At 49.2% G+C, this 25,209-nt stretch overlaps 1 protein-coding gene across 1 annotated transcript in view; it reads right to left on the reverse strand.

Moving 5' to 3' along the window:
- Nucleotides 1–25,209, reverse strand: part of LOC309345427 (cytosolic purine 5'-nucleotidase-like) — a 41,636-nt gene that overhangs the window by 7,227 nt on the left and 9,200 nt on the right. Inside the window, exons 2-15 of the mRNA XM_081868481.1 lie at nt 22,702–22,775; nt 20,981–21,098; nt 20,799–20,894; nt 16,679–16,770; nt 15,402–15,459; nt 15,168–15,261; nt 14,767–14,820; nt 11,658–11,741; nt 11,251–11,292; nt 8,653–8,760; nt 8,216–8,282; nt 6,658–6,828; nt 5,324–5,375; nt 2,996–3,056 (exon numbers count right to left, since the gene is read on the reverse strand). Coding sequence (XP_081724607.1) covers nt 2,996–3,056; nt 5,324–5,375; nt 6,658–6,828; nt 8,216–8,282; nt 8,653–8,760; nt 11,251–11,292; nt 11,658–11,741; nt 14,767–14,820; nt 15,168–15,261; nt 15,402–15,459; nt 16,679–16,770; nt 20,799–20,894; nt 20,981–21,098; nt 22,702–22,775 — 1,171 coding nt within the window. The remainder of the gene's footprint in view (nt 1–2,995; nt 3,057–5,323; nt 5,376–6,657; nt 6,829–8,215; nt 8,283–8,652; nt 8,761–11,250; nt 11,293–11,657; nt 11,742–14,766; nt 14,821–15,167; nt 15,262–15,401; nt 15,460–16,678; nt 16,771–20,798; nt 20,895–20,980; nt 21,099–22,701; nt 22,776–25,209) is intronic.

Genomic DNA, 25,209 nt, shown 5'->3' on the forward strand with positions numbered 1-25,209 from the left:
TCTGCTCAGCGCTCCCTTTAAAGAATTTTTTTTTTCTTGCATTCCCCCTCTAAAAACTAGGAGCGCCTTGTGGTCAGGTGCGTCTTATGGAGCGAAAAAATGCGGTATTTTAAGTTTTTGCATTGAACCCTTAATTGTGTATTCTTCCTCCTTTTCTTCCATGACTTTCACAACAGGAAAACATTTAATGCTCCCCCACCCAGCCAACAATGTCCAGGTGCCAGGGGTATTTTAAGTACAATGGTACCTTGGTTCCTGAACAGCTTAAGTGACAAACAATTCGGCTCCCGAATGCCGCAAACCCAGAAATGTTCCGGTTTACGAACATTTTTCGGAAGCCGAACGTCTGTTTCGGCTGTCAGCATGGTTTCCGGGGGCCAATCAGAAGCCGCGCCTTGGTTTTCAAACATTTTGGAAGTCAAATGGACTTCCAGAAAGGATTGAGATTGAGAACCAATATACAGGACTCCCTAACAGTGAGTTGTAGCACCCACTGGGGTCATAGGATGACCAAGGGGGCGGGTGGGGGGCGCTGGAGGTATAAATGACTATCCTATTTCAAAAAGCTGGTATCACTTGATCAAGTTCATCACTTTTGTTGACTTCCTTAAACAAAAACTGTTCTAATTGGGTTTTGAATAAATGTGCAATTCATCCTTACTGTTCTGAATTTTATTGTGTTATTATTTTCCATAATAGGGTGTGCAAAATGCCAAATATTGTGGAACCAAGGGGGCAGTGGCCCAAAAATGTTTGGGAACCACTTTTCTATAACAGAACATTTGGAGAGAGAGGAAAAAACCCAGAAGTCTCTTATCAGGATTGGTTAACTTTAAAGACAGGAAACAGAGAGAGGCGTAATTAAAGTTGGAGCAATTCCCTCAGGATGTTGCAAAACCAGCTGTGGTCAGCTGGATTGCATAGCTCAAGGGTCTGAGAAAAAAAACAAACTTTCCTCTGTGGCAAGCTTATGTTGCAATGTTCTGAATCTGGCGGTTCTAGCCCCTGTTTCCCGACTGCCTGAATAATCTGTGCTGTGTGAGCAGACCTCTCTGTGGCCTCCTAAAACCAGGGTGGGGGTGGATTACCGTTTTGGGGCCTGTGGGGGGAAGAGCATGGGGAAAAGTGGACATGGGGAGAGCTACAGCTCTCAAGGGTGCCTTCCAAAAGGCTGGCCCATCAGATATTCTGCGCTACTTTTAATCTTTTTTTTAAAAAAATACTCCATTCTTTTATTTGATTTTTAAATCGAGCTAAAAACAAACTTGGTGGGCTCTGAGGGAACCGCTTTTGGTATCACAATGCAGAGCCTCTAGGTAAAATAAAAATAAAAATTTATGTAATAAAAAAATTAAGGTCTTTTATATATAATAAAGGTAAAGGGACCCCTGACCGTTAAGTCCAGTCGCGGACGACTCTGGGGTTGCAGCACTCATCTCGCTTTAATGGCTTCCAGGTCATGTGGCCAGCATGACTACGCCACTTCTGGCAAACCAGAGCAGCGCATGGAAATGCCGTTTACCTTCCTGCTGGAGCCGTACCTATTTATCTACTTGCACTTTGACATGCTTTCGAACTGCTAGGTTGGCAGGAGCAGGGACCGAGCAACGGGATCTTACCCAGTTGCGGGGATTCGAACTGCTGAACTTCTGATCGGCAAGTCCTAGGCTCTGTGGTTTAACCCACAGTGCCACCCACATCCCATTATGTGGGCTCTAGATAACCCCATAAGGGAATCAGAGGTGTTTTTCTTATAACAGTTGTCACCCACACGTCTGCCATTGCCCACAGACTTTCTCCCCACTGCTGGACCTGCCCATCATCTAGCTTACCAACCAATAAAGAGGAGCTTTTGTGCAATGTGCTGCTTGGTTTAAAGAAGCTCCTGTCCTCGTGTGGGTTTGGGGATTTTGCCTAGGACCAGCAAGACATCCTTTGCTTTGTGGGAGAAAGCAGGCTCTTGAGAAACCCACCTCCGCCACTCCTACCCACAGAAGCCAGGTCTTCTTCACGCAGCGCATTGTTAAACTATGGTACTCACTCCTGCAGGAGGCAGGGACGGCTTTAAAAAAGAACTACCGTATTTTTTGCTCTATAAGACGCACCAGACCACAGGACGCACCCAGTCTTTGGAGGAGGAAAACAAGAAAAAAAATATTCTGAATCTCAAAAGCCAGAACAGCAAGAGGGATCGCTGCACAGTGAAAGCAGCAATCCCTCTTGCTGTTCTGGCTTCTGGGATAGCTGCGCAGCCTGCATTCACTCCATAAGACGCACACACATTTCCCCATACTTTTTAGGAGGGAAAAAGTGAGTCTTATAGAGCAAAAAATATGGTAGATAAATTCATGGAGGAGAAGGCTATTCTCTGCCTCCACAACCAGAGGCATCAATGCTTCTGAACACCAGCTGCTGGAAACCACAGGTGGAGGGTGAGAGCCAGTGTGGTGTAGTGGTTAAGAGCAGTAGACTCGTAATCTGGGGAACCGGGTTCGCGTCTCCGCTCCTCCACATGCAGCTGGTGCTGCATGCAACCTTGGGCCAGTCACACTTCTCTGAAGTCTCTCAGCCCCACTCACCTCACAGAGTGTTTGTTGGGGGGGACGAAGGGAAAGGAGAATGTTAGCCGCTTTGAGACTCCTTCGGGTAGTGATAAAGCGGGATATCAAATCCAAACTCCTCTTGCGCTCAAATCCCGCTTGCAGGTTTCCTCATTGGGGCTTCTGCTTGTCACCTGCAGCCTGTCACAGCCCCCCAGGTAGGAACCAAGAGGACGGCGCTGCTGGGCATCTGGACCATAAGACAGCAGAGCCTTAAAGGTGGCTCCATTTTTTAGCCAACTCTGCTGCCTACTAAGCAAGCCCTAAATGGATTTGTGTCTGAGTGAGGCTGAGCTCTGGCCCCAGAAGCCTTGACCAGCAGCCCAAAGGCTTGAGTGATGGGCTCAGGAAGGCCATAGGCCAAGATGCTGCTTGGGAACGGGGGGGGGGGGTACCTGAATCCGCTTCTTGATGGAGCTGATGTCCGGCCGTTCGTTGCTCCCGCTGTCCAGGTGCCTGGGGGGGGAAAGAGGACACCTGTGCTCAAAATCCCACCTGAATCCCTTCTGTGTGGAGGTCACATTGCCCGCCTAAAGATTTGTTGTGGGCCCAGTTCCACCCAGCACTTCCTTGCCCCTGAAATGTACAAGCTGGGGATTATAGGAACAGCTGTTTTGAAGCTGGTGCCTGAATTTTGATGCTGATTGGAAATGACTGGCAGGATCCGAGACCTGGGAGAAGAATCGGTAGAAGAAGATTGGAAGAAATTTAAAGACTATTTACAGAAATATTGTAAAATTAAGGAATGTTAGAGGGAGGTCGGAATGAAGCTATGTGGTTTTAGCAGTAATGTTATAAAGGAGTATTTAAAGATGGATTGTTAACAGGTGAGAATGTAAAGTTATAATATATTAAGATAAATTATTAAGATAAAAGCAAAAATGGAAAGGATTTGCTGAAACTGCAATTGAATTAGAATACAAAAAAGGGAGGTGCGAGGAGGTCAGGGAAACAAGTAAATGAAAGTCAGGATATGGAAAGGTTGATTTGTTTTTAATTGTTTTTTACTTTTTTGTGTTTTGTATTTTTTCCTTCTTTTTCTTTTCCTTTTTTATTCTTGTAACTTTTTTGAAATTTTAATAAATATTATTTAAAAAAAAAAAAAAGAATTTGGATGCTAATTTTCCTATTCCCTCTCTGTCATTTTCCCTTTGTTTGTCATAGGACCTTTTTTAAAAAAAAATGTAAGCCTGCAAGTATGGACTGTCTTGTTTTTACTGTATGTGTGTGGGGTTTGGGAGCTGCACGGTCAGGAAAAAAACAATGCTGTCCAGGGTTGTAAAGACTGCGGAGAGAATAATTGGGTGCACTCTTCCCACCTTGGATCAAATCTATGCTTCCAGGTGCCATAAGAAAGCTGGAGAGATAGCGCAGGACAGTGCGCACCCCGGAAATGATCTCTTTCAGCTTCTGCCTTCTGGAAGAAGGTACAGGGTTATAAAGACTAAGACTAGCCACCTGAGAAACAGTTTCTACCCAAATGCGATTTTGGTTTTAAAAACAGTGTAAGGTAAGTCTCTATGGGAATATATTGTATTTAATTATGGGGTATCAGAGTTTTTAGGGGGTTAACCAGGCTGGAATAGCAGGCTTGTTGGTTTTTGAATGTCTGATGTAGATTTTTTCGATTTCGTTGTTCTGTATGGGACAATGACAATAAAGATTATCGTATTGTATGTAAGCCCATTCTTTCTGGCTGAAGGACAACATACAGATGTTCTAAATACATAAACAAAGAGGATCTGATTGCCATCTTTAAGCATCTTCAGGGCTGTTCCATGGAAGATGGAGCCAGTTTGTTTTCTGCTGCTCTAGAGGGTAATTCCTGAACCAATGGATTCAAATGACAAGGAAGGAGATTGCGTTTAATTATCAGGAAGAATTTTCTGAGGGTAGGAGCTGTTTGTCCATAGAATGAACTCCTTTGGAAGTGGACTCTCGTTCATTGGACATTTTTAAGCAGAGGCTGGATGGCCATCTGTCAGGGCTTCTTTAACTGTGGTTCCTGCATTGCAGGGGGATGAATTTGATAACCCTTCGGTGGTCCCAACTAACTCTACAATTCTGTGATTCTATACAGAGGTGCCTCGCAAGACGAAAAGAATCCGTTCCGCAAGTCTCTTCGTCTTGCAGTTTTTTCGTCTTGCGAAGCAAGCCTATTAGCGGCTTAGCAAATTAGCGCTATTAGCGGCTTAGCGGATCAGCGGATAAGTGGCTTAGCGGCTTAGCGGATCAGCTGATAAGCGGCTTAGCGGATCAGCTGATAAGTGGCTTAGCGGCTTAATGGATCAGCTGATAAGCGGCTTAGCAGCTTATAAAAAGGGGGGGAGGGGAAAAAACCCGCAGGAACTCACAAGACATTTTCGTTTTGCGAAGCAAGCCCATAGGAAATTCGTTTTGCAAAGCACCTCCAAAACGGAAAACTCTTTCGTCTAGCGAGTTTTCCGTCTTGCGAGGCATTCGTCTTGCGGGGCACCACTGTAATTGCCATAATCAGGGCAGAGGGCACCGCAAGACACTTCCAGTACAGTTCCGGCCATGGCAACGCCTCCAACAGAGGCAGCTCTCCCTGGCAATGGCTCCACATTCAGAAATCTTGTCCGTCTGTCTAAAAACAAAGTTTCTCTTCTAATAATATGAAACATGGGCTCCTTGCAAATTTCTCATGTGCACACAACAGGCAGGACCCAGGCAAAGTCTAATGGGCAGGAATCCCAACTTACTGGTACAGTTCAGCCAAAAAGATGTCCAGGCTCCGCAGCTCTTCAAAAAGTTCTGTGGAGGGGGAAATGGACATTCTTAAGTGTGGCTGCTTCTGAAAAGGAGGTGCAAAAGACCTGCCAGCACAACCTCTTAGGACTGGGGGTGAGATGGGTCTTTAGATTCTTGGTATCAGCAAGTAGCAAAGCTATCTGATACACATCTAGGAAATAAGACCTGGTTTGGGGCACCAATAAAAGGATCAGACCCAAGATCTGGAGGTAGAGTGGGCTGGGACACCCCCTTAACCACAGGAGGGCAGAGAACATAAGAAGAGACTGCTGGATCAGGCCAATAGCCCATCTAATCCTGCACCCTCATCTCACAGTGGCCAACCAGATGACGACCACCAGCAGGATTCTCCCGTCCTGTGGTTTCCAGCAACTGGTATTCAGAAGCATTGCTGCCTCTGACTATTGTTGCTTGACCAGCAAGACTCGGGGGGAAGTGCCAATAATAATCCTGTCCACCCCTTGGCCCAGGTCGTTTTATTCACAAAAGAACTTTTTACACAGTGTTCGTAAGAGCCAATCAGATTTCCTCTGAGCATTTCAAAAAACCCCACGTGGGACAAAGTCAGATCAGAAGAAATCCTTTTAACTACAAAAGACTACTTTGAGCATGCATACATATCTGAGAGTACTGTAAATAAAGGAGGAATGCTTTTAGCAAAACCCCCGAGGTCAGAAACAGGCAGGAAAGGAAAGATGGCAAGGAAAGAGTATTCACCATCTCTTTATGAACTCTCTTCCTAGCCCTTAAGATCTACCAGAAGATTAACAAACTACATCAAAGCTACCTTCTATTCTTTATGACCCAGGATGCCTGGCCTGCTTATACGTGCCTGTCAGGTGTAGAGAAACCAAATGGCAGAGGTGCAGAGGCTTGTGGGATTTGATCAGCAATTATTGGCAATGAATCAAGCCCAGTCAAAGCAATGCTTTCATCGCTGACACAATGACGTGTTCCATATTCCATAATTCCTCATAGCAATCCCACCTGACCCCCACAGACTGTGGAGGCAGAGCAGAGCCATCCTGGCTAGTTGCCATCCATAGCCCTATCTTCCTCCACAAATTTGTCTGATCCTCTTTGAAAGCCATCCAAGTTTCTAGCCAGCACTGACTCCTGTGGGAGGGAGTTCCAGAGATTAACAAGGCACTGTGCAAAGAATCTGGCTGGTGGTGCACTATGGGTCATTGCAAAGGGGTGAGAGGAGTCTGCCTCCACCCACTGAAAACTTCCTCCTCCTCCTCCTCCTCCTCCTCCTCCTCCTCCTCCTCCTCCTCCTCCTCACCGCTTTTCTCTGTCCAGACTTGCAGCTCCTTGGCCAGCTCGGGTACCACCAGGAAGGTCCTCCATCCCTGCCTCTTCTTGGATTTGAGAATGTCCCCAAATATGTGGTCTCCGATGTACAAGATGTCCTTGCCCTTCACGCCCAAAAGGTCACACACCAGGTCTGAAGAGCCTGGAAAGAGAAGAGGTGCGATAGGAATTTTGAGGTCTTAAAGGTAAAGGTAAAGGTAAAGGGACCCCTGACCATTAGGTCCAATTGTGGCCGACTCTAGGGTTGCGGCGCTCATCTCGCTTTATTGGCCGAGGGAGCCGGCATTCAGCTTCCGGGTCATGTGGCCAGCATGACTAAGCCACTTCTGGCGAACCAGAGCAGCACACAGAAACGCCGTTAACCTTCCCGCCAGAGTGGTACCTATTTATCTACTTGCACTTTGACGTGCTTTCTAACTGCTAGGTTGGCAGGATTTGAGGTCTTAGATATATGTTAAATGTTCATAAGTGTACCAACCAAGCACGTACATATATCAGCACAGGAAGACCGAACTGAAACCATTTTGATTCCCAAACTGACCAAATGTTTTCCCTGCAAAGGGGGGGGGCGGTCAGGGAGCCTTCCCATTGTCTCGGGAATTGAGTAATCAGCATTTTAATGGGTGACAGACTATCAGGAAAGGCAATCAGATAACCTGGCAAACAGGAAAAACAATATTCAAATTTCTGTTTTAGACCACCTTTTCTGTGATGTAAAAGGGACCCGGGTGGTGCTGTGGGTTAAACCACAGAGCCTAGGACTTGCCGATCAGAAGGTTGGCGGTTCGAATCCCCACAACGGGGTGAGCTCCCGTTGCTCGGTCCCTGCTCCTGCCAACCTAGCAGTTCGAAAGCACGTCAAAGTGCAAGTAGATAAATAGGACCACTCCAGCGGGAAGGTAAACGGCGTTTCCGTGCGCTGCTCTGGTTTGCCAGAAGCGGCTTAATCATGCTGGCCACATGACTCGGAAGCTGTATGCCGGCCCCCTCAGCCAATAAAGTGAGATGAGTGCCACAACCCCAGAGCCGGTCACGACTGGACCTAATGGTCAGGGGTCCCTTTACCTCTGTGATGTAGGTGTGGGGGGTGGTCTTGGGTTACACCCCTTCTGTGATGTATGTATGGAGGGGTGGTCTTGAGCTCCAGGGCAGAGAATTTAAAATGACTATATAAGGCCTTGCGCACCATTGTTCTGGGTTTCTCCTCCCTCCTGCGTGTAGTGAGCGAGGACCCTGTTGCAACAGATCAATAAAGATCAGGCTTACTAGCTGCTTTGCTTCTCAATATTCTCTGGTTGGCCTCTGTTATTTTCTCCTACCAATAGGGAACCTACGTAAGGACTCTATATGGGCTCTTGGATACCCCATAAGGGAGAAAGGGCAGATTTTGTTTACAACAGAGGCAACAGAGTCCAGACCTGATGAATTCATGCCACTCCCTGTGGCTCAGTTTCCCTTCTGCAGCAACCGACGTCTGGCTAATATTGGGGGTTCTTTTAAAGGCCAGGCAGTTTTGGTGCAGGCTTTACCTCCCGAGTAGACAGCACAGTGTTGAAGGGGTCCTGTGTAGGTACCGATCCGCAGCTTCCCTGTGTCCTGAGAAAAAAAGACAGGGAGTTATGTCAGGCAGGGGAGGATCAAGGTAAGCTGGAAGGCAGGGTGACTGGCTTTCCAGCTGCTCAGCACGGAATCACATAATTGTAGAGTTGAGAAGGGGTCCTCAGGGGTCATCTAGTCCAACTCCCTGCAATGCAGGAACCCAAGCTAAAGGAACTGCCTTTGTCTATGTGTTCTGCTCTAGAAAATTCTCTAAGAGGGGCTTTCCCAGCCAGACTCAGAGATCCTGGCCCATCCCAGCCGGCAGGACTTCTGTTCAGGTCAGGGCCCTCCAGTGGCCATCTAGTCCAACCCCTGCAATGCCTCTACCCCCATCCAGCCTCCCAGCTGGTACCAAAAGGGCACTTACCGTGTTGACCTGCCGAAGGACAGTGCCCTCCGCGAAGAACAGAGGCTTGCGAGTGTCCACCACAATCAGGTCGAAATAGGAGCGCCAGGGCCGGCTCTGGGGTGCTTCCTGCCGGGGGACAGGAAAAATCAGGGCAGCTTAGAGCTGGGTAGGAGGGAGTCTTTGTTGGGAAGAGGCTGACCTCTGAGTCTGGAAGCTTATTGGTTTATTTATTACATTTGTATTCCACGGCAGCTGTCTACCAGCTCCACCTGGTATGCAGGCTGGGACCCTATCTGCCTGCGGACTGTCTCGCCAGAGTGGTGCATGCTCTGGTTATCTCCCACTTGGACTACTGCAATGTGCTCTACGTGGGGCTACCTTTGAAGGTGACCCTGAAACTGCAATTAATCCAGAATACGGCAGCTAGACTGGTGGCTGGGAGCGAACGCCGAGACCATATTACACCGGTCCTGAAAGACCTTCATTGGCTCCCAGTACGTTTCTGAGCACAATTCAAAGTGTTGGTGCTGACCTTGAAAGCCCTAAACGACCTTGGTCCTGTGTAACCTGAAGGAGTGTGTCCACCCCCATTGTCCAGCCCAAACACTGAGGTCCAGCACCGAGGGCCTTCTGGTGGTTCCCTCGCTGCAAGAAGTGAGGTTACAGGGAACCAGGCAGAGGGCCTTCTCGGTAGTGGCACCTGCCCTGTGGAACGCCCTCCCACCAGATGTCAAGGTGATAAATAACTATTTTACTTTTAAAAGACACCTGAAGGTGGCCCTGTTTAGGGAGGTTTTTAATGTCTGATGCTGTATTGTTTTTGATATTTGGTTGGAAGCCGCCCAGAGTGGCTGGGGAGACCCAGTCAGATGGGCAGGGTATAAATAATAAATAATTATAATTATAATTATTATTCCACCTTTCCTCTGAAAGGTGGCGTGTGGGGGTTCTCCTCCTCCCCATTTTGTCCTCACAACAACCCCGTGAGGTAGGTCAGGCTGTGATAGAATGTCACACCCAGTGACAGATTCATGGAGGAGACTCAAACCCTGGTGTTTCCCAGGTCCTAGTCCAACACTCTAACCCAGAATTGGCCCATCTGTGAGGCGGCACCCCACCAAGGGGAATCTCCCCCATTCCTGTCACCCAACAGGAGACAAGAAGCTTTCCTCACATGAGGCCCTCTTGTGGAATTTTCCAACTGGTCCTTGATGTAGGGGTGCAAATATCCAGGGTGTGGGGGGGTCAGGTGGGATTGCTATGAGGAATTATGAAATATGGAGCAAGCGATTGCGTCCGCAATGAAAGCATTGCGTTGACTGGGTTTGATTCATTGACAATAATTTCTGATCGAATCCCACAAGCCTCTGCACCTCTGCCATTTGCTTTCTCTGCGCCTGACAGGCAAATATAAGCATCCTGAATACCTGAAGGAGCGTCTCCACCCCTATCGTTCAGCCCGTACCCTGAGGTCCAGCGCCGAGGGCCTTCTGGCGGTTCCCTCGCTGCGAGAAGTGAGGTTACAGAGAACCAGACAGAGGGCCTTCTCCGTAGTGGCGCCCACCCTGTGGAATGCCCTCCCTTCAGATGTGAAGGAAATAAGCAGCTATCTTCTCTTTAAAAGACATTTGAAGGCAGCCCTGTTTAGGGAAGTTTTTAATATTTAATGCTGCATTGTTTTTAACACTCGATTGGAAGCCGCCCAGAGTGGCTGGGGAAACTCAGCCAGATGGGCAGGGTATAAATAAATTATTATTATTATTATTATTATTATTATTATTATTATTATTATTATTCTAAATACACAGGCCAGTTGTTCATCAGGCATCCTGGGTCATAAAGATAGTAGGCAGCTTCTTTGATGTGCCTTTATTTAGTTTTGTTAATCTAAGGGCCAGGAAGAGAGTTCACAAGGAGATGTTAAATACTGACACCCTTCCTCTCCCGTTTACTGCTGTTTATGACCTCCGGGGTTTCGTAAAAGCATTCCTCCTTGATTCCTATTTTATTTACCGTATTTTTTGCTCTATAAGACTCACTTTTTCCCCTCCTAAAAAGTAAGGGGAAATGTGTGTGCGTCTTATGGAGTGAATGCAGGCTGCGCAGCTATCCCAGAAGCCAGAACAGCAAGAGGGATAGCTGCTTTCACTGTGCAGTGATCCCTCTTGCTGTTCTGGCTTCTGAGATTCAGAATATTTTTTTTCTTGTTTTCCTCCTCCAAAAACTAGGTGTGTCTTGTGGTCTGGTGCGTCTTATAGAGCGAAAAATACGGTACTTCGAACTATGTATGCATGCTCAAGTAGGAAATAGTTTCTTTGTAGTTTTAACTTTAACTTTGTCCCCACGTGGGTTGTTTTTTTTAAAATGCTCAGAGGAAATCTGATTGGTTCTTACGAACACTGTGTAAAAAGCTCTTTTGTGAATAAAACGACCTGGGCCAAGGGGTGGACAGGATTATTATTGGCACCCCTCCCAGAGTCTTGCTGGTCAAGCCTTGTGTGCATTTTATTAATCAGAGTCCAATCCTTCCTTGCTTTGGGAATGCTACACTTGGAAGCAGGGAGCAAGAGAAAGAGCGAGAGCGAGAGCTAGCAATCGGGGAAAGCGGCGACTCACCACATCGTCTTCTCCGAAGTCAAACAAGTACGTCATAATCGCCTGCAAAGGGACAGACCCACGTGTCACTGGAGCTTCCTTCAGGAACCCAAACCTAAGACAGGCTCGCCTTCCTTGTTTCCAAAGGAGCCACCCTGGCCGCCATCACTTCTCTGACCCTGTGGCTCCCCCTCCTGACCCCTGCCAGCCAACAACGTCCCCCTGCCTGCTGTGGCATTGTGTGGGGCAGTGGCACTCAGCGGATAGCTCAGTGGGGAAGACCCACAGAAGTGGGGGGCCGAGCCTTGCACGCGTCTGGCAGCCGGCCAAGTCTTCTCTCCGTGGGTGAAGCCAGACACCAAGTGGGGAGAACGGAGGTGCACCACCCACCCTCGGTGAGCCGTGGGGTGGGGTGGGGCTTTACTTACATCTGTGTAGTTGTAGTCGCTGTTGGTGGCCAAAAAGACCTTTCCGTGGTCCTTCATGCGGCTGAGCAGGAGAGGCACCCGTGGCTGTGGAAGCAAGGCAGGAGGAAATGAAGAAGGCAGGCGTGAAGACCTCAGAGGGGAACAGACCAATTCGTTTGTAAAACCTTTTACACGACAGACTGCTCTGCCTCCTTTCTTTTAGCAAATGTTTTGTGCCACTGGGGAAGTGGTAATTCTGTATTGATTTGTTTTGTTTTGGGTGCTGTATGTGATGCCAATACAGTGGTGCCTCGCAAGACGAAATTAATCCGTTCCGCGAGTCTCTTCGTCTAGCGGTTTTTTCTTCTTGCGAAGCAAGCCCATTGACGGCTTAGCAGCTTAGCGCTATAAGCGGCTTTTAGCGGCTTAGCGGCTTAGCGGCTTAGCGGATCAGCTGATAAGCGGCTTAGCGGCTTAGAAAAAGGGGGGGGAGGGAAAAAAACCCGCAGGAACTCGCAAGACATTTTCGTCTTGCGAAGCAAGCCCATAGGGAAATTCGTTTTGCGAAGCGCCTCCAAAATGGAAAAGCCTTTCATCTAGCGGGTTTTCTGTCTTGTGAGGCGTTCGTCTTGCGGGGCACCACTGTAAAAGGTTTTACGAACAGACCAAGTCATGGAGGAGAGGGCTATGGATGGCTACCAGCCACAACAGCTATGTTCTGTCTCCACCATCAGAGGCGGTAAATGTTTCTGGGTACCAGTTCCTGGAAACCGCAGGAGGGGAGAGGGCCTGCTTGTGGGCTTCTCATTTGGGGCATCTGGGTTGCCATGGTGAGAGCAGGAGGCTGGACAAGTTGAGCCAATGGCCGGGTCCAGCAGGCTTGTCCTTATGTTCTTAATGCAGTAGTACCTTGGTTCTCGAACTTAATCCGTTCCGGGAGTCCGTTTGACTCCCAAAACTGTTCAAAAACCAAGGAGCAGCTTCCAATTGGCTGCAGGAGCTTCCTGCTCTCAGGCAGAAGCCACATCCGACATTCAGCTTCCGAAAAACGTTCGCAAACCGGAACACTTACTTCCAGATTTGTGGCATTCAGGAGCCAATTTGTTCGGGGACTTTATGGTGAGAAGTAGGTAATAAACTGAATAATTAAAATACAGTGGTACCTCGGGTTAAGAACTTAATTCGTTCTGTAGGTCTGTTCTTAACCTGAAACTGTTCTTAACCTGAAGCACCACTTTAGCTAATGGGGCCTCCTGCTGCCGCTGCACGATTTCTGTTCTCGTCCTGAAGCAAAGTTCTTAACCTGAGGTAATATTTCTGGGTTAGCGGAGTCTGTAACCTGAAGCGTATGTAACCTGAAACGTATGTAACCCGAGGTACAGTGGTGCCCCGCAAGACGAACGCCTCGCAAGACGGAAAACCCGCTAGCCGAAAGGGTTTTCCGTTTTGGAGGCGCTTCGCAAAACGAATTTCCCTATGGGCTTGCTTCGCAAGGCGAAAATGTCTTGCGAGTTCCTGCGCGTTTTCCCCCCTTCCCCCCTCCTTTTCCTAAGCCGCTAAGCCGCTTATCAGCTGATCCGCTGATCAACCGCTTAACAGCTGATCGGTAAAAGCCGCTAAACCGCTAATAGCGCTAATCCGCTAAGCTGTCAATGGGCTTGCTTCGCAAGATGAAAAAACCGCTATACGAAGAGCCTCACGGAACGGATTAATTTCGTCTTGCGAGGCACCACTGTACTACTGTAAAAAAATAGGGTCCTGAGAGAGAAAAACTTTCCTCAATTCACTTTCTCCCTGCCACGTATAATTTTATAAACTTCTGTTCTGCAACCTCCTCCTTGCCCTTTCTCTGGAAGTATTTTTATCATTGCATTTTATTATCATTGTAAATCACATTGGGATTTTCCCCTGTGGGAGTTTATGCAGGCAACCCCCCCCCCCCATTTACACACGTTCAATATGTGTGTGAACATGTATATGCACATTGTGCTGAACCCTAGAAAACATCATAAAGGCGTCACTGAAACGTCACTAAAAGGATGGAACAGTGGCAAAAAGGGGTGTTTTTCAGGCTTTCTCGATGGGTTTCGATTCTACAGGATTTCACCGATGCCTTCAGTGCCTTGGAACGTAGCCCCGGCGTCAATGGAGCCTGTACATCAGTTCAAGAAATCTAACCTTTGCTCTTTTTTCGGACAATCTTGAGAGCGCCAAGTGATGCCCAAGCAGCTTCACCCACCCAGGCACCTTTGGGTGAGCTCAGGATGGATAAGGTGGCTTCAGAGCCCAGCCAGGAAGAATCCAAGCACCTCCTCCTTTGGCGTGATCAAAGGGCTTTGCGTTCAATGGATTGATGTAATCAATGCCCAGCAGGGTGCGTAGGATTACCCCATATTGCAGAAGGGAAGGTTGAGGCTGGGTGGGAGGGGCTTGCCTAAGCTCCACCCCCTTTTAGTGAAGCCAGGGCAGAGATGAGATTCAAATTAGGGACTTCTGGACTTGTCGCTTAGCCCCCTGGTTCCTCTGGGCGAAATGACCTTGGGGGAGGATCTGCGCTCCCCAGATTCTTTGTCAACAGCTGTTGAAGTATGACCGAGCACAGGAAATTTGAAAAATGGAATTGCACCGACAGCTGCAGCTGCCAAGCCGGAAGCTGCCTCGCACTTCCTGGCCCTCTGGCACCTGCCTCAGCAGGCTTGGTGGAACGGAGGCAAGGTGAGCTCAAGGTGGAGAGGCCTGCCTGTCAAGGGCCAAAGGGGCCAACCCCAAAGAAAACTTCCTGTCTTGACAGCAGTTCTGCACCTAGGCCTGGGCAACAGTCACATAGAGGAGGGAGAAAGGCTGTTTTCTGCTGCTCCAGAGAAGTGGACACGGAGCAATGGTTCCAAACTACAGGAAAGAAGATTCCACCTAAACATTAGGAAGAACTTCCTGACAGTAAGAGCTGTTTGACAGTGGAATTTGCTGCCAAGGAGTGTGGTGGAGTCTCCTTCTTTGGAAGTCTTTAAGCAGAGGCTTGACAACCATATGTCAGGAGTGCTCTGATGGTGTTTCCTGCTTGGCAGGGGGTTGGACTCGATGGCCCTTGTGGTCTCTTCCAACTCTATGATTCTATGATTCTAACACTCACGTCTTTGACCACATATTTCTCCAGATTCTCCAGCGTCTTCTCCTTGAGGGAGCCCTAGAAGATGAAGACACAAAGAGGTCATCGGAGTCCCCCCACTCTGCCCAGCAGAAAGGCAAGGCTTTGGGGGCTGCCAGCAGGGCCTCCTTAGGGCTTCCCCAGACACGTCCTGCCCCCCAGCACAGATCCCAGCATGACATAAAAGCACCAGCCATCAATCAACACCTCTTGCATTTGCTTTGATGAGATCTTGAGAGGATTTGGGCTGGTGGAAGCCAAGGTCTGAAACATCTGGCAGGCGCCAAATTGGGGGAGGTTGGCAGAGGGCAAGGTTTCTAAAGGTGGGTGATGCCCCCTTGTCGTTCTCCATGCCCACCCTTCACTGCCCACCCTGCGGTGCTCACTGAAAGGTGGACATGGTCCATGGCATCTCGGACATCTTGGAACATGCTTCGGAAGGACATGAAGAGGTTCCCGTGTTTATAGCCTGTGTCACAGCTGGGGAAAGAGGAACAGACACAACAAACAGATGTTTGCATTTCCGGACCGTTTCAGGCACCTTCCTCCCCCTGGCACTGTTCTGCACCTCGTGTCCCCTCGACACAGACCACCCAGGCAAAACAATCCATCGCACTCACTTCACGTATCTGGAGCAGTTGGTGAAAAAATCCACCAGGCAGGCAAACAGGTAGGTCTCTGCAGGAAAAGAGGGGGGAGAGGTCAGTGGGACACCTCAAAGGTCAGTGCAGGGATCCCCTCCCAGAGCTACCCAGAGGCCTCCATGAGTCCAAAATTACTCCTAGACTGCACGCCTGGTCCTTTATGGGCACAGATACTCCATTCAGGACCAGGGAGTCCCTCACAGCTGCCTGTCATGTCCCCTCCCAAAACAGTACAGTGGTACCTCTGGATGCGAACGGGATCTGTTCCGGAGCCCCGTTTGTATCCTGAGCAGAACACAACCTGCGTCTGAACGTGCGCAGGTCGTGATTCACAGCTTCTGCGAATGCACGTGACGTCATTTTGAGCGTCTGTGCATGTGCGAGCGGCAAAACCCGGAAGTAACCCGTTCCGTTACTTCCGGGTCGCCACAGAACGCAACCTGAAAGCACTCAACCTGAAGCTACTTTAACCCAAGGTATGACAGTACTTCTGTCTTGTCCAGATTCAACTTCAATTTGTTAGCCGCCATCCACCCCCACTGCCTCCAGAAACTCACACAGGATATTCATTGGTTCCGATTTAAAGGAGGGGTAGAGCTGGGTATCATCCACATACAGTGGTACCTCAGGTTACATACACTTCAGGTTACATACGCTTCAGGTTACAGACTCCGCTAACCCAGAAATAGTACCTCGGGTTAAGAACTTTGCTTCAGGATGAGAACAGAAATCGTGCTCCAGTGGCACGGCAGCAGTGGGAGTCCCCATTAGCTAAAGTGGTGCTTCAGGTTAAGAACAGTTTCAGGTTAAGAATGGACCTCCGGAACGAATTAAGTACTTAACCTGAGGTACCACTGTAATGATGAACATCTAGCCCAAACCCCGTGATGATCTCTCCCAGCAGCTTCGTGTAGATGTTAAAAAGCATGGGGGAGAGGACGGAACCCTGAGGCACCCCAAAAGTGAGAGCCCGGGGGTCTGAACACTCATCTTCCATCACCACTTTCTGGACACGGTCCAGGAGGAAGGAGCGGAACCACTGTATAACAGTGCCCCCAGATGTTATGGTCGATGGTATCAAAGGCCGCTGAGAGATCCAGCAGAACTAGGAAACAGCTCACACTTCTGTCCCTAGCCTGCCCAGAGATCACTGACCAGCATGACCAAGGCGGTTTCAGTCCCATGGTAGCACCCACTTCTCCCCCCAGCGGCTAACCAGCTAATCAACTGCTGTCTCCCCCATCTGCACTCACCTGTCAAGTTGAATAACGTGTTCAGGATGTGGAACCTCTTCATGTCATCCCTCTGGATGAACTTGTTGGGGTAATAATTCCAGATTTCAGCCCTAAAAGCGGGGAGGGGACAGCACACAGGCATAAGGGGGGGTGCAATGAGGAAGCAGGTGAGGGGGGCTGGAAGGAAGCAGCAGACTGGGTCCCCCAAACCTGCCCCTCCGTTCAGAGGTTTTGAGAGTAAGGCTGTGCACAAAGGGAGAAGTGAATCGGGGGGCCCATTGCTCACCGCTGCCCGCCTGGCTGCTGGATTGGGCCAGAGGGGGCCCAGTAAATCCAGCATCCCACAAGGCGCCCCGATGAGAAACCCTCAAACTGGGTGGGAGAACAAAGGCAGATTCTCCCCAGCAGGAGAGATTACAGAGAGAGAGAGAGAGATACATACACACTTCATTGTGACTGTCTTGCTGTTCTGGGCTCCTTTGGGATGGGGCAGTATATATTAAAAAAAATGAAGTTCATCCCCGACCCCTCCAAATTGATGGACAGGCTACTCAGGGGGTTCAGGCAGCATGTAATTTAATTTTCCACCACGGGGTTTAGATAAATTCATGGAGGAGAATAATATCATCATATATAAAAGGGACCCCTGACCGTTTGGTCCAGTCGTGACCAACTCTGGGGTTGCGACGCTCATCTCGCTTTATTGGCCGAGGGAGCCATCATGACTAAGCCGCTTCTGGCGAACCAAAGCAGCGCACCGAAATGCCGTTTACCTTCCCGCCGGAGTGGTACCTATTTATCTACTTGCAGTTTGACGCGCTTTCGAACTGCTAGGTTGGCAGGAGCAGGGACAGGGAAATGGGAGCTCACCCCGTTGTGGGGATTCAAACCACCGACCTTCTGATCGGCAAGCCCTAGGCTCTGTGGTTTAACCCACAGTGCCACCCGCGTCCCTTATCATCATATATAATCACAGATAATAACGTAACATAATAACATTCTCCTCCATGAATTTTTCTAAACCCCGCGACGGAAAATTAAATTATGTGTTTTGCAAACCTCCTGAATAGCCTGTCCGTCATTTGGCAGTGATGTACCTTAGGGTTCTGGTTAATCACTGACCTATGGGTCACTTGTCAACCATCAGGTGGACATTCTGCTCCTTGCTGAAAGCCGTGATGGGGATGGGGGGGGCGATCCTTGTGTGGCCAGATGGTTCCCTGGCAGCTGTGCCTTACCTGCCCTGCACCTAATGTCACCTGATGCCAGGTGAGTGACAGGTGAGTGACAAGCTGGCTCTGGACCCACAGAAACCCTGTTCTGCTCTTAGAAGAGAAAGGGGGGAGAAGTCTTCCCAGCCACTCTGTCCATACCATGGGTGGCCGGGGGGGGGCAGCAGAAAGTCCTCCGCTTTGGCTGTCATCGCCTTTTTAAGTTTATTTATTTATTTCCATCCCACCTTTTCCCCTGTAGCACCAAGGGGCAGGGACTGACCCCCAAGATCACGCCCAGTGAGCTTCGTGACTCAGTGGGGAACTGAACCCTGGTCCTCCAGGTCACAATCCGACACTTTAACCACTGCACCACACTGTCTCTTCCTGTTTCCCAGTGATCAGCTGGGCCTCCTTGCAGCCCAGCTTTCCCCAACTGATGGAGGCTCTGCCTGCATTCAGACCAGCGTCTAATTTGGGGCCTCCCCGTTTCTCTGCCAATTCCTTGCACCCCCAGGTGCCCAATCCTGTCCTAGTTTAAGGCAAGAGGGATCTGTGCCCCGTGGCATCAAGAGGGACGCCAGAGCTGGTGCGATCCGGGGACAATAAGCCTGGGGCTTAGGGAAGCAGAAGTATCCGCGCTATAGGAAAGGGAAAGTCATCTGGGCAGGATTTAGCATCATGACAGCAGCTGGGAACTATCCCCCCCCCCAACTGCAGCCTCCCCCTCCTGAAGGCTGGATCGCCTGCAAAAGCTATTCTCAGCCTGTTCCAGGGACAAAAACAGAGGGGGGGGCATCTCTGTGGAGAAAAGGAGAGCAGGGGCATCTTGTTGGCAGGGAGGGCAAAGAGGGCGCTGGTTCTGCTCTCAGAACAGCAGAGACATTGAAATTGGCAGAGAAGGGGGCAAACTCAAAGGCAAAGCAACACCAATTATCTGAACTGGCCGACCCTAGCAGAGGGGAGATATGGGGCCCAATCCTGCCTCCTGGATTGGGCAAATTCATGGTAGAGAGGGCTACTGGCGGCCACCAGAGCTGTGTTCTGCCTCCCCCCCCCTGAATACCAGCAACACAGGAGCAGGGAGAGTTGCTCTTGCGTTCGAATCCTGCTTGCAGAATTCCGGCTCCCTGGCTAGCCACTGTGAGAGCATGGTCCCTTTGGACACACCTCGAAGGGTTCTTGGTTCAGAGCAAGCAAATGCCCGGCAGGTGATTTGGATGCCCAGAGCTTGGGAAGCCCTGGGGAGACAGGGGGGCAGGGAGTGACCTTGCCGTGGGTCCCTTCTCCTTCCCACCTGGCCCTGTGTGCACTAGAGGGCAAAGAACCATCCCAGATATCAGAACAATGCAAGGCAGGAATGTGCTGGGGGGGGGAGAGGGGGGGAGGTGAAACAGCTTTCCAAGGGGCAGGATGAAGCCACCACCAAGGTCAGACCAGCTACTCCCACCTGAGAAGGTGACTGCCAGCTCTGGCCCTGTAGGATAGGGTTACCAGACGTCCCCGTTTCCCGGGGACAGTCCCCAGATTTGTGAATAAGTCCCCGGACAAATTCCGTCCCCGGATTTCATCTAATGTCCCCGGGAAACGCAGCAGCGGCCGTCTCAGCAGCCCAGAGCAGTTGGCTCTGGCTGGCTTCAGGAGCTGCTCAGAAGTCCCCATATGATTGTGGTGCAGGGGCTCAAAGATGCAGCTTCTGGGCTGCCTCCACCTTCCCTGACCCCGGCAACTAAGCTGTGAAGGGAGGCTTCATGCTGCCTATCGGAGCAGCCTCCCAATTCCTACTTGCGTGCAAGCAGGAGGGGGCAGGGATCTCTCAGTTAGGCAACAGGAAGCCTCCCTTCCCAGCTGAGGGATCCCTGCCCCCTCCTGCTTGCACACAAGTAACAATGGGATTGGGGCTGCTCCGATGGGAGGGGAGGCATCGCGCTGCTTGAGCGATCCCTGCCCCCTCCTGCTTGCACGCAAGTAGGAATTGGGAGGCTGCTCCGATAGGCAGCATGAAGCCTCCCTTCACAGCTTTGTGGTTTGGTTGTTGGTAAAAAATAAAAAAAATAAACATTAACATTATATATAATAGATTGGTAACGGTAAAAGATGCAGGGAAAAAGTTTACATTTTTGGAAATGGAACCCATGGAGGGAGGGAAGGAGGTCCGAAGGTTCGTAAGGACCTTCTTTGTTTTTATGTTTTGGAATCACAGAATCAGAAGGGACCCACAAAGGTCATCCAGTCCAACCCCTGCAATGCAGGAACCACAGCTAAAGACTCCATGCAGATGGTCTTCTTAAAAACCCCCGAGGAAGGAAAGTCTATTTGTCCGTGTGTCCCCCCCCCCCCATCCCAAGAGACATAAGAGGACCTTCTCCTTGTGGCTTCCCAGGGCTGCTTTTCTTGGGGGAGCAGCAGAAGCCCACAGCTGGTGGTGACTGGAGAGTAAATATAATAATAATAATAATTTATTATTTATACCCCGCCCATCTGGCTGAGTTTCCCCAGCCACTCTGGGCGGCTCCCAATCAAGTCTTAGAAAAAACAATACAGCATTAAATATTAAAAACTTCCCTAAACAGGGCTGCCTTCAGATGTCTTTTAAAGATAAGATAGCTGCTTATTTCCTTCACATCTGAAGGGAGGGTGTTCCACACGGCGGGGGCCACTACCGAGAAGGCCCTCTGTCTGGTTCCCTGTAACCTCACTTCTCGCAGCGAGGGAACCGCCAGAAGGCCCTCGGAGCCGGACCTCAGTGTCTGGGCTGAACGATGTGGGTGGAGATGCTCCTTCAGGTATTCAGGACCGAGGCTGTTTAGGGCTTTAAATGTCAACACCAACACTTTGAATTGTGCTTGGAAACGTACTGGGAGCCAATGCAGATCTCTCAGGCCCAGTGTTATGTGGTCCTGCTTGTGTTGGAGGACGTCACCTACCCTTTGAGGAAGCGGAAGCCGTGGGCACAGACCAGCAGGTTCCCGTGGGAGTCCACCTTCAGCAAATTCCCATACATGGCATCAAATACGAGGCCCCTGAGGAAGAGGAGAGGGTGGGTGAGGAGCGTGGGTCCTTTCCCCCTGGCCACCTCTGGGCTGCCAAGGCATCGCTGCTCCCTTACCTGGTGGGGAAAGTGGGGTCATATCTATACTCCAGGATCTCGTGGGGGTAGCCAATGGACACCAAGCGCTCCAGCAGCAGCTCAAATGCCAGCTCCTCGTAGTCTGGAGATTTGTACACTGCAGAGGCAAAAGGCAGTTTGGGGAGCAGTGCAGGATTTACAGATAAGCTAAAGAAACTATAGCTTAGGGTCCCACGCTCTTGGGGCCCCCCCAAAAAATTAAAGGAAAAAAAACCCTGGATGTACATTTCCAAAATATAAGATAAAAAACAAATAAAATAAAACCTACATACAGCAACAGTGTGTATTTCACTATTAATATACTTCTTGATTGTATTTCAGTTCAACAATTACTTTGATAAAATACATATTTTGTTATGTCCAAATGGCTTTAGATACCTATTAGGTCCATAAATTACCATATAGTATATATATTCAACACAAAAAACAGCGACAATTTGTTGTTGACAAAGGACAGCTGGACATATAAAGGGCCCCATTACCTTCAGTAGCTTAGGGCCTCATCAGACCTAAATCCGGCCCTTTGGAGGAGGCATTTCCTGGGTTTATCTTTGCAGGCTGGTCTGACTGCCCCCCCCCCCCAAAAAAGTTGCAAAGCAAACTCAGGAAATATTGGGCCCCATCTATCAAATACAGCCCGGTGGTCTTTTCCCCCCTTTGCAATCATTACTCCAATGACTCTAGAATATCCAAAGCAAGATGTTGAAAAAGAATTTGAGGATATTGACAAATACAGAAGTGCAATTCGAAGTTTGCTTTATTTAGCAAACATATCCAGGCCAGACATACCAAATGCAACTAATGTACTTAGCAGAAAAATGTCCACGCCAATACAAGATTGGAATGCAATGAAACGTGTTTTAGGATACTTTAAAGGAACCATTCGTTATAAGCTTGGACCTTTTTCTGCTAAGTATGTTAGTTGCATAAAGCAAACTTCCATTTGCACTTCTGCATTTGTCAATATCCTCAAATTCTTTTTCAACATCTTGCTTTGCATATTCTAGAGTCATTGGAGTAGCAACTGGATTCTACTTTTATTCTGTGTCATGGAATTATGAACAAGCCTAAACAATTATTATTTTTGAGTCTATCACTATTTTAACTTAATGTCTTCAATTATTGTTAATTTTCTTAGTGTTGTGTTTTGTGTGTGTGTGTGTTTTGTTTGTTTGGGGGCTTCTTTGGAAATTGCTTCGATGTTTTCTACAGGCAAGCGGTGCAAAAATTTTATGAAATAATAAATAAACAAACAAGCAAATTTTAGAAAGCAATCAAAATGAAGTATTTATGCAATGTGGACAAGAACTGTAGCCAGGTGTCCTTGGAAGAACCCAAGCCGGGGTAACTTTCTCCTGTTGCTTCTATACTCAGAGGCAGACTGCCCCTGAACAGGGAGGAACCATTTAGTATTAGTATTTGCTATAAGAAGAAAAAAATGGGGGGTTGGCTTTGACAACCCAACTCCCCCAAGGACTCGGTATATCCCCTTTATTACTTGCTTTTTCACAAAAATGGCTCAAAGTGATTCAGAATGGAAAAGTTAAAATAAAGTATAAAAACAAGAGTTTTGGGGCATCTTGGGGCACAACTTTTATCACCTGGTTCCCTAGCTTAAAATGCACAGGGCTCTGTTCCCCGTCTCCTTTGTGTCACATGGAAGATGGAGCAAGCTTGTTTTCTGGCGGCCTCTTACTTACTTGCGAGAGTGTAGTCCATGTCAAAGCCAAAACATTTGATCTTTTCCAGTGCCAGACTCCGGTTCACAAAGATCCTGAAAAGGAGAGGCTGTGTCATGAGGTTCCCAAGAGCCGCAATTTGCCCCCTGACTTGCCGGCAATTTTGGTGTCCCATCTAATCGGCTGTGCTTTGTCTGGAAAGGACCTAAGAAACTGGGGTGCAGTGTCATGGAAGGTTTTCTGCCCAAACCCTCTTTCGAAAGGTACACACACTCCACTCTCTGCCTTCACTGATGCAGAGTCCTTTTGAAATTGAGAAAGCCCAACCATCTTCCTGTTACTCCAAGTCACACTTGGTCATTTGGCTACGGAGAGCCCTGAGTTCTGAGTGCGAATTGTAGGTCAGGGGGTTGGAATAGATGGCCCAATCTTCCTGGAAGACCCCCATGCATCCCATTTCTTCAGGCTTCCATTTTTTCCACTGCACCTGTTGCACACCCAGGGACGCGGGTGGCGCTGTGGGTTAAACCACAGAGCCTCGGACTTGCCGATCAGAAGGTCAGCGGTTCGAATCCCGGCGACGGGGTGAGCTGTCATTGCTCAGTCCCTGCTCCTGCCAACCTAGCAGTTCGAAAGCACCTCAAAGTGCAAGTAGATAAATAGGTACTGCTCCAGCGGGAAGGTAAACGGCGTTTCCGTGCACTTCTCTGGTTCGCCAGAAGCGGCTTAGTCCTGCTGGCCACATGACCCGGAAGCTGTACGCCAGCTCCCTTGGCCAGTAAAACGAGATGAGCGGCGCAACCCCAGAGTCGGTCACGACTGGACCTAATGGTCAGGGGTCCCTTTACCTTTACCTTATTGCACACCCAGGCCTGACTTGTGGCTGCTGGTCCTGGGTGGCTCTGTGTGATGAGCCTCACAGCATCGCTGATGCACAGAGAAGGAGGGAGCTGGCCTGGAGGGGACTAAGCGTAGCTGTGTAACATTAGCAGGGCTCCTGGGCAGGCTGTGTCAACAGGTTTCCCATTACAGGGATTTATGAGCTATGAAACTTAGCCTTCCCTGTTTAACGCACACACACACCCCACGTGAACCTAACATTCATCGAAAGATTCCTCAATGCAAGATCTTGATACCCAGACCAGCTCGCAAAGGAGTTTTTAATCCATCCGCCAGCCCTTATACACGCACAGCCTTCCAGAAAAGGCGGGCTCCTCTTTCCCACCCACATTCCCTGACACTGAGCGAGGATTCTGCCACAGGCATCCCAGGCATTTTCTAATTATGTTTTATGATACTGAGAATCATTACTGGGGCTCTGCAATTGCCCAACTGTCCAAAGGCACCTAGGCAAAACGCTTCTGTTTTCTCCCCCGGAGGGTCTCCCCACTGCGCCGAAGGCATAGCTGTCAACTTACAGATTTGAAAATAAGGGACCAGCAACCTTGGGAATAAGGGATCAGCAGCCAAAATAAGGGATTTTCCGGGCACAGGTATGTTCAACTTCTGAGCCCCTCCAAGCCAAAGGCAGAAAGCCCAGCCAGCAGCCAAACGGAGCCTCAAGCGGTGGTTCCCACAGCGCAGCAACCCGGCAAAGGGGGTGCAGCAAGGAAAACCACCATCACCTCTCCGCTGGGAAGCGCTGAGCAATGGCGAGTCCCCAGGCAACGTGGCCGATTTGATCAGCACAAGGCATGCAAGCTCCACACACACACACACACACACCCCGTCGTTCTTAGACTCCTTATTGGGGGAGCAACACATCCAAGCAACACAGCTGGAGCCTCCCTCCTCCCTGGCCAGCAGGGAGGGAGGGAGAGGAGCTGCTTCCTTTGAAACCCGGGAAATTTAAGGGACATCATCAATAAGGGACAGCAGCAGGACACGGTGCTGGGATAAGGGACTTTCCCGCCAAATAAGGGACAGTTGACAGCTATGGCGGAAGGAGTAGACAACATACATCAGAGGCTCTAGAGTTCAGGAAGAGGCCCACAGGGATGGGTGAAGCAGCAGTTATCTTTTCACTCTGCCAGGTGAATCTCCAGGACCACCAGCGCAGATTTCCACACCCTGCACAGAGTGGCCAGGAGGAGCCACAAACTTGCCCAGCGCTTGCAACCCAAGTGGCAAACTCCCTCTTGGAGTTGGCAAGTTAGAGTACCAAGAGCAGAAGACAGGCCTCTGTTGGATCAGGTTTGTGAGTTTCCCACAATGGGCAACTGGCTGGCCACCATGAGAGCAGGATGCTGGCCTGATCCAGAATATGCTATTATTATTATTATTATTATTATTATTATTATTATTATTATTATTATTATTATTATTATTATTTCGCTCGGTGTTTCAGCTCAGTGATTCAGCTCAGCTCAGAGGGTGGCCGCATCTGGCTGTGCTCTGATGTCCATCGATCCCACCTTCGTCGCCAGTGTTAAGTTGTGGGTGAACATATCAGATGACACAGCGATTCTTCAAACAGCTCTTGTTTATTCACAGGCCAGAACAGAACTGAAGGGTTCAGTCAGCCTGCTT

This window comes from Podarcis erhardii (genome assembly GCF_964252035.2).
Source record: "Podarcis erhardii genome assembly, chromosome: 7".
NCBI classification, from domain to species: Eukaryota; Metazoa; Chordata; class Lepidosauria; order Squamata; family Lacertidae; genus Podarcis; species Podarcis erhardii.